Below are 13,760 nucleotides of genomic sequence, written 5' to 3'. Positions count from 1 at the left end.
CCAGTCCATTTCACCTCACTAATGCCTAGATATTGATCTTCCATTTCCTTTCTGACAACTTCCAGTTTCCTTGATTCATACTTCATACATTCCACGTTCCAATTATTAATGGATGTTTGCAACTGTTTCTTCTCGTTTTGAGTCATGCCACATTAGCAAATGAAGGTTCCGAAAGCTTTACTCCATCCACGTCATTAAGGTTAACTCTTCCCCATTTGTATTTTGAGTACTTTCCAATCTGAGGGGCTCATCTTCTGGCACTGTATCAATGTTCTGCTGCTATACATGAGGTTTTCACTGGCCAATTTTTTTCAAAAGTAGATCATTAGGTCCTTCTTCCCAGTCTGTGTTAGTTTAGAAGCTCCTCTGAAACCTGTCCACCGGGGGGCCCTGATAGTATTTGAAATACCGGTGGCATAGTTTCCACGATCACAGCAACATGCAAGCCACCACAGTATGACAAACTGGCAGACAAGTGGTGGAACATAACCTACCACACATAATTAAAAACCACGTACTAGATGCATAATCATCAATCAAATCTTTTCCATTAAAGCCTTTAATTCATTTAAACTAGCAGCATTGCAGTAAAGCTCTGCTATTCTGTGGATTGCAAATCACCTTACCTCAGCGGATAATGCCTGTGCGTGGGCTGTGTCAGGAACTGGTCTCTTTTCTTTAAATTCCTGGAGGCAATCATAAACCTGCAGAAGGGCATGGGTGGGAGAATGACAGATGGATAATGACTATTAACATTTTAGATTTAAAGCTTTCAGAGGGAAGAAACATTGTAGCCCTCAAACAGAAATGGACTCAAGCTTGGCAGTTCTAATGCTTCAAAGGCTTAATAACTGGCTGTTGCTGGAAATTGATCTTTCCCAAGTGATTTCACTGATAAAAAAATTCAAATTTTTACTCTTATGAAACTAAGTATCCACCACCTGTCTGTCATACTGTGGTGTCTTGCATGTTGATATGATGCTGAAAGCTATGCCACCAGGATTTCAAATACCAGCAGGGTCACCCATGGTGGGCAGGTTTTAGCAGAGCTTCCAGACTAAGACAGGCTTGGAAGAAAGGCCTAGAGACCTACTTCCAAAAATTAGCCAATGATCACAATTAGTCATGGATCACAATAGAATAATGTCTGATATAATGCTGGAAGATGAGCCTCTTAGGTTGGAAGGCACTCTAAATGCATAGTGGCTGCCACAATGGAATTGAGCAGACCATCGTGAAGAAGGCTCAGGACCTGGCAACGTTTCATTATGTCATTGGAGCCCACTCTGTGGCAACTAACAACAACCAAGTGAGGGTATGGTTTCTGCGGCTGCGGCCAGTGGGGACTTACGACAAAGCACAAAGTAGCATCTTAAAGGGCAAGACCTTTGGGGCCAGAGACCAGTGAGGGCCTCTTCCTGGGCGTGTGCAGAGGTCACATGTGTGTGGCCCAGTGTCCACCGGGGGGTCTAAACAGGAGGCTGGACATGTTACATACACTTACTCTACTCTGCTCCAGGTTTTTGAGTTTTTGTTTCTTTTTCCTCCCGTAATTTCCCAGTGAAAGTTATTTACAAAAATTCCAACTTGGTCTCTGCCTACAGTTCGGAATTTTTTTTTCCCTTACCAGGATCTAGGGCTGAGCTGAGTACAGCAAAACCAGCCTAGCTCTGCAGTACATGCCTTCATTTTATTTAGAAACCTAGCTTCTGTTATAGATGGAGAGGCCACCTCAGCCTAGCCTTTCTCCAGATCTGTGGTGATGGCGGAGCTTCCCTGCTCTCTACCTCAGGGCTGGTGCTCAAGGCAGGACAGTTGACTGATTTACTGGTTTAGTTGGAAGTGATTAAGGCTGATGGAATGATGAAAGGAACAGAAAGCACAAACAGCCTACCGGTGGGAAGTGAGGGCACACCTTTAATAAAATTAAAACTCCCATCCTAGTTGATCCCAGGAGAAAAAAGTGCTTGATAGAAATCCGATGTTTTAAAACAAGCAGCGTGAGGAGTACTTCTTTGTCCATGTTAAATATGTTGTCATTTTTCACTTATTTTAAAGGAATGTAATGTTAACATGCATCATAAAAAATAATTACATTTCACATTTAAGTGAAGGAAGCACACATCCTCCAAAAATATCTTCAAAAGGATCTTTCTCAATAATAACATTTATTCAAAAGAACAAAATCATAGTCAGATAGTAGATGCTATTGTATAACAAAAAAAAGTTGCCGTAGAGTCAATTCCAACTCATAGTGACCCTATACGACAGAGTAGAACTACCCCATAGGGTTTCCAAGGAGCACCTGGTGGATTCGAACTGCTGACCTTTTGGTTAGCAGCCGAGCTTTTAACCACTGTGCCACCAGGGTTTCTGTGTTAATGTATAGTGCATAAAAAAATTTAGCCAAATTTTAAAAATGCCTAAATACAACTCCATTTCTAGATTTTTTAAAAAACAAAGAGGGATAATTTTTTTAAAGCATATTTATTTTCCCAAGTTGGCCTCAAGGACAAAAGGTTGCAAACTGCTGATAAGGGCACCACTGATGGCCACTTGTGGTAGCTGTTTTGTGATTCCAGGAGACCCTCGGAAGAAAAAGAGTTGAAGGGAAAAAAGAAAGGAGCTGCCATATTCCTCTCTACCTAGTTCATTCCTTCCTAGGAGTGAGCCCTAGTAGTGCAATGGTTAAGCACTTGGTTGCTCGAACCTACCAGCCTCCCTGTGGGAGAGAAGAAGTGGCACCTGCTCCCATAAAGATAACAGCCTAGGTTCTAAGATGTCTTCTCTTCCAGAGCAAAGGAGAGTTAAGAAAACCAAAGGTGCAAGGGAACAATTAGTCCAAAGGACTAATGGACCATATGAACCGCAACCTACGCAACCTCAAGACCAGAAGAGCTAGGTGGTGCCCGGCTACCACTACCTACTGTTCTGACTGGATCACAGTGGAGGGTCCTGGACAGAACTGGAGTAAAATTGTAGATTCACAAAAAAGTGGTCTGACAAAGACTGGAGGAACCCCTGAGACTATGGCCGTAAGTCACCCTTCTGAACTGGAACTGAGGTCATTCCCAGAGACCACCCTTAAGCCAAACTGTGGACAGGCCCATAAAATAAACAATAATACCTGAGAGGAACGTGTTCCATAGAACGCTCAATTATAGGAGATCAAAAGGGCAACATTTGCCCAAAAGCAAAGATGAGAAGGCAGGAAGGAGTAGAAAATTAGGGTAAAAGGCAACAGGGAATCTAGGATGGAAATCAGAAGAGAGTCGATACATTGTGGGGAATGAAACCAATGTCATGGAACACTTTATGTACAAACTATTGAACGGGAAACTAATTTGCTCTGTAAATTGTCACCTAAAGCACAATTAAAAAAAAAAAAAAAGATTACAGCCTAGGAAACCCTACCGGGCAGTTCTACTCTGTCTTATAGGGTCACTATGAGTCAGAATCAACTCCATGATACACAACAACAACAGTCCCTTCCTAAAACTAGAGCAATGCCTAAGCTAAGAGGTTTGTGTAGTTCTTTTCCAAGGATTGTATTTAACAACTTTTTCCACATTGAAATTTCCTGCCTGCTGACAAGTGACACTGTTGGGTAAATAGATTTTCTGCTCTCTGCAGTAAAGAAGGGCTTCCAAGGCACGGAGTGCTCACCTTTAGCAGAGCCTGCAGCCATGGGGAGTGGAGGAGATTGTACAAGAGGCACACTCCATTCACATCTCGGCTATAGAACAGGTCCAGCTCCTGTAGCAACAGCCTCAGGATTTGGGAGAGACCTGGAAGAGGGAGAGGGCAGCAAGGGAGTGGTGGGTTTGGCGAGGTGGAAAGGAGGGCAGGTGGAAAGGAGGGCAGGCGTAAGTGTGAAAGGCAACTCAGCTGGGGCACACCGTGTTGTCTCAGGGAGTGGAAATAACCCTGGATGTAGTGCCACAGGATCTGGTTTCATTCAAACCTTGTCCCGTCACTTACTGTGTGAGCTTGAGAGGGTCGGTCATCTAACTAACTGAAACCCAGTTTCCTTGTGGCAAAATGAGACTATCCTAGCTTACTTATTGTGTTGTTGCTCATGTTAGATGAAATAGCAGACAATATATAGAAGTCGCATATTATAAGAGCAATATAATGATTGTTTCCCCCTGCACCATCTTTGGTATATTCCAAAATTATCTAATTCTTTCCTGGATACTCCTTCTCTAACTCAGACGTACAGACATTTGTCTTTACCCTTTCTCAAAAAAGTTATTTCAAGTGTTATTGAAAAATTCTAGCTCCCAATAGGTTTTTAATACAAATCTCAGAATTCCACTGAACAAATTTTAGTCTGTTTCTTAACAAATATTTTCATGGAAATTCTATTTGTTGCAGTGAAATTTTTAATGTGAACAGGTTATGAAGTGTTCTAAGTTTTCCATAAAACAAAACATAGAGGGATGACCAAAAAAAAAAAAGCTTTTGAAGCCACCATGGCAATTTCTTTCCTTCCTGCCTTGAAAATTGCTGGCAGATTGATCATTAATGGATGTAGCTGTTGTTGTTGTTAGGTGCCCTTGAGTCGGTTCCGACTCATAGCGACCCTATGAACTACAGAATGAAACACTGCCTGGTCCTGAGCCATGCTTATAATTGTTGTTATGCTTGAGCTCATTGTTGCAGCCACTGGGCCAATCCACCTCATTGAGGGTCTTTCTCTTTTCTGCTGACCCTGTACTCTGCCAAGCATGATGTCTTTCTCCAGGGACTGATCCTTCCTGACATGTCCAAAGTATGTAAGACGCAGTCTCGCCATCCTTGCTTCTAAGGAGCATTCTGGCTGTACTTCTGAGACAGATTTGTTCGTTCTTTTGGCAGTCCATGGTATATACAATATTCTTCGCCAACACCACAATTCAAAGCCGTCAATTCTTCTTCGGTCTTCCTTTTCCATTGTCCAGCTTGCACATGCATATGATGCGACTGAAAATACCATGGCTTGGGTGGGGCACACCTTAGTCTTCAGGGTGACATCTTCGCTCTTCAACACTTCGAAGAGGTCCTTTGCAGCAGATTTACCCAATGTAATGCGTCTTTTGATTTCTTGACTGCTGCTTCCATGGCTGTTGATTGTGGATCCAAGTAAAACAAAATCCTTGACAACTTCAATCTTTTCTCCGTTTATGAGGATGTTGCTCATTGGTCCACTTGTGAGGATTTTTGTTTTCTTTATGTTGAGGTGCCATCCATACTGAAGGCTGTGGCCTTTGATCTTCATTAGTAAGTGCTTCAAGTCCTCTTCACTTTCAGCAAGCAAGGTTGTGTCATCAGCATAACGCAGGTTGTTAATAAGTCTTCCTTCAATCCTGATGCCCCGTTCTTCTTCCTGTAGTCCAGCTTCTCGGATTATTTGCCCAGCATACCAATTGAATAGGTATGGTGAAAGAATACAACCCTGATGCACACCTTTCCTGACTTTAAACCAATCAGTATCCCCTTGTTCTGTCTGAACAACTGCCTCTTGGTCTAAGTACAGGTTCTTCATGAGCACAATTAAGTGTTCTGGAATTCCCATTCTTCTTAGTGTCATCCATAGTTTGTTACGATCCACACAGTCTAATGTCTTTGCATAGTCAATAAAACACAGGTAAACATCCTTCTGGTAGTCTCTGTTTTCAGCCAGGATCCATCTGACATCAGCAATGATATCCCTGTTCCACATCCTCTTCGGAAACCGGCCTGAATATCTGGCAGTTCCCTGTCGATATACTGCTGCAGCCGCTTTTTAATGATCTTCAGCAAAATTTTGCTTCCGTGTTTGATATTAATGATATTGTTCTATGGTTTCCACATTCGGTTGGATCACCTTTCTTGGGAATAGGCATAAATATGGATCTCTTCCAGTCAGTTGGCCAGGAAGCTGTCTTCCATATTTCTTGGCATAGACGACTGAGTACCTCCAGTGCTGCATCTGTTTGTTGAAACATCTCAATTGATTTTCCATCAATTCCTGGAGCCTTGTTTTTCTCCAAAAAAAAAGCCCTAGTGGCCTAGTGGTTAAGTGCTACAGCTGCTAACCAAAAGGTCGGCAGTTCGAATCTGCCAGGCACACCTTGGAAACTCTATGGGGCAGCCCTACTCTGTCCTATAGGGCCGCTGTGAGTTGGGGTTGACTTGACAGCAGTGGGTTTGGTTTTTTTTTTTTTTTTTTTTTGGTTGTTTTTCGCCAATGCCTTCAGAGCAGCTTGGACTTCTTTCAGTAGCATCGGTTACTGATCATATGCCACCTTTTGAAATGGTTGAACATCGACTAATTCTTTTTGGTATAATGACTCTGTGTATTCCTTCCATCTTCTTTTGATGCTTCCTGCATCGTTTAATATTTTCCCTATAGAATCCTTCACTACTGCAACTCGAGGCTTGAATTTTTTCTTCAGTTCTTTCAGCTTGAGAAACACTGAGAGTGTTCTTCCCCTTTGGTTTTCCATCTCCAGCTCTTTGCACACGTCATTATAATACTTTACTTTGTCTTCTCAAGCTGCCCTTTGAAATCTTCTGTTCAGTTCTTTTACTTCATCAATTCTTCCTTTGGCTTTAGCTGCTCGATGTTCGAGTGCAAGTTTCAGAGTCTCCTCTGACATCCATCTTGGTCTTTTCTTTCTTTCCTGTCTTTTCAATGACCTCTTGCTTTCTTCATGGATGATGTCCTTCTACAATTCGTCCGGTCTTTGGTCACTAGCGTCCAGTGTGTGAAATCTATTCTTCAGGTGGTCTCTAAATTCAGGTGGAATGTACTCAAAGTCATATTTTGGCTCTCATGGACTTGCTCTGATTTTCTTCAGTTTCAGCTTGAACTTGCATATGAGCAATTGATGGTCTGTTCCACAGTCGACCCCAGGCCTTGTTGTGACGGATGATATCAAGATTTTCTATCGTCTCTTTCCACAGATGTAGTCTATTTGATTTCTGTGTGTTCCATCTGGCGAAGTCCATGTGTATAGTCACCGTTTATGTTGGTGAAAGAAGGTATTTGCAATGAAGAAGTTGTTGGTCTTGCAAAATTCTATCATTCGATCTCTGGCATTGTTTCTATCACCAAGGCCATATTTTCCAACTACTGATCCTTCTTGTTTGTTTTCAACTTTCACATTCCCATTGCCAGTAATTATGAATGCATCTTGATTGCATGTTCCATCAATTTCAGACTGCAGCAGCTGATAAAAATCTATTCATCTTCGGCCCTAGTGGTTGGTGCGTAAATTTGAAAATAGTCATATTAACTGGTCTTCCTTCTAGGCGTAAGGATATTATCCTATCTATCACTGACAGCATTGTACTTCAGGATAGATCTTGAAACGTTCTTTTTGACAATGAATGCAACACCATTCCTCTTCAAGTTGTCATTCCCGGCATAGTAGATTATATGATTGTCCGATTCAAAACGGCCAATACCAGTCCATTTTAGCTTACTAATGCCTAGGATATCGATGTTTATGTGTTCCATTTCATTTTTGATGATTTCCAATTTTCCTAGATTCATACTTTGTACATTCCAGGTTCCGATTATTAATGGATGTTTGCAGCTGTTTCTTCTTATTTTAAATCATGCCACATCAGCAAATGAAGGTCCCAAAAGCTTTACTCCATCCACGTCATTAAGGTCGACTCTACTTTGAGGAGGCAGCTCTTCCCCAGTCATCTTTTGAGTGTCTTCCAACCTGGGGGGCTCATCTTCCAGCACTGTATCAGACAATGTTCCACTGCTATTCATAGGGTTTTCACTGGCTAATGCTTTTCAGAAGTCGACTGCCGGGTCCTTCTTCCTAGTTTGTCTTAGTCTGGGAAGCTCAGCTCAAACCTGTCCTCCATGAGTGACTTTGCTGGTATGTGAATACGGGTGGCATAGCTTCGAGCTTCACAGCAACACGCAAGCCCTCACAGTAGGACAAACTGACAGACATGTGGGGGATGGATGTAGTGGTGCACTCAAAACTGCCCCACAGGTTCCTTGTAAGAATCACAGTAAATCTGCTAGAATTTCTGTCCATTCATTTGATCACAAATTGAGACTGGTACTATAAGGATTTTGAGTCTAGAAAAGGAACCCTAGCTAGACATACCGTTCTTCGAGTTGGTTGCTGTGGTAACCTTCATGTCCTTCTTTGGAGGGTCTGTTCCTTTGTCTGACTGTATCATCTTCCCTGCTTGGGCTTCCAAAAGGAATTCAGAACTGGAAAGCAGATCAACAAACAGCACATAGCTTACACAGCTCAGCTGCCAACCAAAAGACCGGTGGTTCAAACCCACCAGTGGCTCTATGGGAGAAAAGACCTGGTGATCTCTTCTGTAAAGATTATAGCCTAGGAAACCCTACAGGGCAGTTCTACTCTGTCATATGGGGTTGCTGAGTCAGAATAGACTTGAGGGCACCTAACAGCAACAAGCTTAATCATGCTGGCCACACAGCTCTCAGCACATTGTAGCATATTTTCAACAGCATTTATTGAGCATGTCAGGCACTGTGCTAGACACTGGAATGTACATCAGAGAAAACACAGTCTTCCCCTTGAAGAGCTTACTTTCAAAATTAACCAGCAACAGCTATGTGGAAAAGAAAACTGCTATTTCATAAAATGCTCCCTCTTCTCCCCTTATAAAACAAAGATCGAATAACATATTTATTTATCTTCCACCCTCTGTGCCTAATTGATTTTACCCATCATTCAGAGCTTGGAAGAACCTTCCCTGCTGGACTGCATGCAGGTGCCCTGCTCTCTCTTGTTGCACCCTTAAGTCCCTCAGAACACTGATCATAATTGCAAGAGTTACAGGTTACTGCTGAGGTATAATCTTAGAGCTTAATTTCTTTGTGGGTCTAGGTTAGGTTTAGTTTTAAGAAAGAAACCCAAAATAAGAGTGGTGTAAGAGGGTGGCAGTTTATGTCTGTAATTTCAGAAGGTCCCTTGGTGGCCAAGAAAACCCCATGGAGCTGTTGTACTGTGTAGGACATGAGTCACCATGAATTGGAATTGTGTAGATAGCAACTAACAACAAGTTTATGTCTTGCTTATATAAAAGTCCAGAGGTAGAAGCAATACCCACATTCAAACTGTGGTGTTGGTGATGGATATTGAATACACCATGGACTTCCGGAAGAACAAACAAATCTGTCTTGGAGGAAATACAGCCAGAATATTCCTTAAAAGTGAGGATGGTAGGACTTCGTATTGCTTACTTTGGACACATTATCAGGAGGGACCAGTCCCTGGAGAAAGACATCACGTTTGGTAGAGGGTCAGCGAAAAAGAGGCAAACCCTCAACGAGATGGATTGACATCAGTGGCTGCAACAATGGGCTTAAACATAGCAATGATTGTGAAGATGGCAAAAGACCAGGGGTTTCATTCTGTTATACAGCGTTGCTATGAGCCAGAGTCAACACGACAGCACCTAACACAGTGGCAATCCAGGCCTGGTAGGGCTGCCTGACCCATGAAGTCCTCAGGGAACAGGCTTCTTCCAGCTCGTTACTCCACCACCCCTGGGGTGCAGTTCAATTCTCATCTTCCTGCTCCAAGATGGAGTTCCAGCCATCATCACTTCTACATGTCATCTGACACAAGGGGGAAAAGGATTAAGAAAACAAGAGCAAAGGGAAACATGCCAGATTCTCTTCAAGAAAGTTTCCCAGAAGTTGCCTTACACAATGAGGTATCACCTCCTGACCGATATTACATTCAAATGCCCCACTGGTCTTCTATGTTAATGAAAAAAAAAAAAAAACACCCTATCTATACTTGAGACTAGAACCCAATTCTTCACACGTAAACACAAAATATTTTTGCAATATTAGTAGACCCTGAATTTTTCTGGAATGCTGTGTTGTAAGGTGCCCTTAAGTCAATTCTGACCCATCACGACCCTGTGTACAACAGAATGAAACACTACCTGGTCCTGCATCATCCTCCCATTCGTTGCTATGTTTGAGCCCACTGTTGCTACTACCATGTAAATTGAGAAATGATTTTACTTTTTCTTGGAACTTTATCAAGTTGTTCACCATTGCATAAACCATCTAATACAGTGAGACCTGTGAGAGCCGGAACTCTACGGGGCTACCTTGTTGTTGCAGATTTAAGTTTTCCACCTTTGACAGGGCGCAGTCTTACCACTTTTCTATCACTATTAGTGGGAAATATTTGAGTCTTCCTTCTCTGACAGGTTTCTGCTTTACCTGGTCTCTGGCTTTTGCAGGTTTTACGGTACTACTTACAGTATTTAGTGCATCACTACAATACACCTCTCTTGGTTAGTATGTGCACCAGGACTCAAAGCTCCTGCATCCCCGGTGGATTTTTGTACAGATGCAAACATCTGTTACTTCATTATACCTTCTGGTGTAGTGATGTCCCATACTTACACACTGAGGCACACAATGCTTTATTATCAACTAATTTTCTTTAATTTTTTCTTTTTATTGTTTTTTTAAAATTTTCTTTAATTTTTCCTTTTTATTGTTATTGCTATTAGGACATTATATGGACTTTAAATAATGTTTCATAGGTAAGTGTCTTAGTTTGGGTTTCCTGAGGATCAGACCCAGGGCGAGGATTCTAGTGCAGGTAACTTATTTGGGAAGTGGTCCCAGAAAACATCAGCATAAGAGTAATGAATTAAGGCAGGGAGGGAAATAAAGCCAGTAAAATACATGTTATCAAACAATTATCCACTATGGGCAATTGGAGCTCAGTCCCATGGAAGAATGAAGAGCAAGGGAGTGGGGTTATTTACACCAGTGCTGTCAGTTACTGGTTGAAGGCTGTTCCCAGAGAGCATTAATTCTCTGCCCCTTCCAGTGTGCTGCACCTACGCCTTCAGACAGTGAGTACAGGTGCCAGCAGTTGGAAGCTAGCCCAGAGTACACCAAAAGGGCAAGGACCAAGGAAGTATGGGCAGGGCACTGACAGCATTTGCTACAGTAGGATACCAAAAGCAAAACCAAACCTATTGCCATTGAATAAATTCTGATTCATGGCGATCCCATCAGTACAACATTCTATAGGGTTTTCTTGGCTATAATCTTTGTGGAAGCAGATCACCAGGCCTTTCATCCACAGTGGATTTAAACCACCAACATTTAGGATAGTAGTCTAGTGCAAACCATTTGCGCTACCCAGGGGATAATCAAGGATAAACCAGGATTTTTTTCTTTTAATGGCATTTTCAAATTATTTCTTAAAACCTAGATCAGAGCATTGAAGCTGACAGGGCTGAGAACCACCATCTAGAATCTAGACAGATCGTTAAGGTTGTGCCTGGAAGACTATCTAGAAGAAGAAAAAAAAGATCATTATTAGGTTATCTCTAAACGTTAAGGCAGTGAAAAGAGCAACACAGAAAGCTTTACAAAATTTTAGACAGTGGAGGAAAGGAAATGTATCAAGTAAGAAAAGTAAGCTGCTGGATGGCATTCTAGTTAGGAAAAAGGCACACTGTTGCCACCTTTATTCACGTAGCATCAGCTTGGAAAACATTCTCAGTAGTATGTATTTACTGATGAACACTGCTTTTTTTGGTAAAAATAACGTAACAGAAAAATTTCAAGATATGCTTAATCCACACACACACAAAAAAAACCAAATGTGTTGCCTTCGCGTCGATGCCCACTCATAGTGACCCTATAGGGCAGCGCAGAACTGCCTGATAGGGTTTCCAAGGAGTGGCTGGTGGATTTGAGCTGCTAACCTTTTGGTTAGCAGCTGAGCTTTTAACCATTGCACTACCAAGGCTCCAATGTATTTGATCCTACTGCTGAAATATTGTTTTTATATTTTCTTATTCTTTTCCAATCTAAACATATACATATTTTTATCGTTTAAATAATCTTGTAATATGAGGCTACGGGAGAAATTCAAACATGGATAGGATTTGATGTAAGGAATTATTGCTAATTTGTTAGGTGTGATAATGGCGTCACAGTTATGTAGGAAAAAAACCTTATGTGTTACAGTCTGATACATTTATCAGTGAAATTACATGTCTGAAGTTTGTTTTAATACTTCTATAACAAAAGAAAGCATGACCCATAGGTGGAATAAGATCAATGTTGATGATTGTTGATGTTGAGTGATAAGTGGCATAGAGATTCATTATACTATTCTACTTTTGTGTATGTTCAAAAATTTCCATCATAAAAAATATTTTAAAAATCACCTTGAGCTCACAATTTTGCATTGTTCGCTCTTCATATTATTTATGAACATCTTCCTTTGTTTCTACATTCATTCATTCATTCAACAAATATCTGTGGCATACCTCTTGAGTGCCAGGTTCTTGGGATACAATAGAGAGCAAGATAGACCCAACCGCTGACCTCATAGAGTGTACAGTGTGGTTGGAGACACCTAATCCATATCATTCCCCAGCTCAAAACATCTTGCCTATAGACACAGTCAAAATCTCCAGTTCCAATCTGGTATTCGAAGCTCTCCAGGAGCTTTGCTGTGCCATCTCCAGTCATTTTCTCACACACATTCTTTTCATCTTTTCTAGTTTGCTAGATTTACCAAAACTTGCTATCATTATGCATTTGCTTTACTCCTCCACCACCCACCCTGCCCAGCTTCAATGGAGTCAGATTAAATCGTGCTTTTCCCGTATTCAATTTTTCAAGCCTCTATTGAATCATTTAGCACAACAGTTGTACATATGACTCATCTTCCTCCCTAGAGGAGACATGGTCCCTGCTACACAGACAAAAGTCAGAGCAAACAGATGGATCTGACACCCAGCCATCATATTCAGGCAACCTCTTAAAATTTGTTACCCTAAGGCTGAGACTAATCCACCACGAATCACATATGCTTGGTAAAACAGATTATATAAGCCAATTGTTTGCACATTGTCACGTGGCTCACATTTCTTCCATATTTTGTGCCCAGATGAGTGTGTTGAACTAGGTCCATCCATTCAGCAGATGTGAGCACTAGGGACTGTAGATTCCTGAGATAAATTTATTATGAGGAGCTTTACAAATAGACTGTTTTATAGACTGTGATTTCTTACCCCTCCTACACTCACCTCTGCTTGGCAATGCTGACTTCAATCTCCTTTCCTAAATTAGTCCTGAAAAATGCTAGCACCAGGCAAAAGACTGTGAAGTCTCTTCCTTTCCTTTTTCATGACTCCTTTCATGATTTCTATACTGGATTTCAATTATTAAAATAGTTTCCAATAAAATCTATAGCCATCTCCAGGTCTACACGGATAATCCATGTATTCTAAAAGGCTCATTTTGACTGAAAGTTGCAGCCATAGAAGCATAAAGAGAAATTTCCAACTCCACAACTAAGGTGAAATCCAAAAAAACTGCCTGGTCATGCTGAGGTTCCTATGACAATTTCATAGACAGAAACACCACAAAATGATTTCCCCTCCTTCCAGGTAGCTAAGAAAAGTGTTGCAGTTTATTGTCCTCATAGCATTCATCACTCTCCACAGTCCTCTTATCCATTTACTTGTTCAGTGTCCATGTTCAATAATGCTGCGGGTGTCTGGAGAGCAGAGACCTACCTGGCTTCTATTGATCACTGCTGTAGTCTCAGCTCCTGGAACACTGCCTGGGTCACAGTAAGCATTCAGTATTTTGGGGGCCCTGGTGATGCAGTGGTTATGAGCTTGGCTGCTAACCAAAAGATTGGCAGCTCAAATCCACGAGCTGCCCCTCGGAAACCCTATGGGGCAGTTCTACCATCCTACAGGGTCGCTATGAGTTGGAA

At 41.6% G+C, this 13,760-nt stretch overlaps 1 protein-coding gene across 1 annotated transcript in view; it reads right to left on the bottom strand.

The window, feature by feature from the left end:
* The window catches only part of MPP4 (MAGUK p55 scaffold protein 4), a 44,146-nt gene extending 35,777 nt beyond the window's left edge, over window positions 1–8,369 (bottom strand). The window contains exons 1-3 of the mRNA XM_064286809.1: window positions 8,103–8,369; window positions 3,667–3,788; window positions 627–704 (exon numbers count right to left, since the gene is read on the bottom strand). Coding sequence (XP_064142879.1) covers window positions 627–704; window positions 3,667–3,788; window positions 8,103–8,178 — 276 coding nt within the window. The 5' untranslated portion in view covers window positions 8,179–8,369. The remainder of the gene's footprint in view (window positions 1–626; window positions 705–3,666; window positions 3,789–8,102) is intronic.
* Window positions 8,370–13,760: the final 5,391 nt, after the last annotated feature.

This window comes from Loxodonta africana, chromosome 6 (genome assembly GCF_030014295.1).
Source record: "Loxodonta africana isolate mLoxAfr1 chromosome 6, mLoxAfr1.hap2, whole genome shotgun sequence".
Taxonomy (NCBI): domain Eukaryota; kingdom Metazoa; phylum Chordata; class Mammalia; order Proboscidea; family Elephantidae; genus Loxodonta; species Loxodonta africana.
The sequence above is the reverse complement of the archived record's forward strand: the minus strand, read 5'-3'. Positions and strand labels throughout refer to the sequence as shown.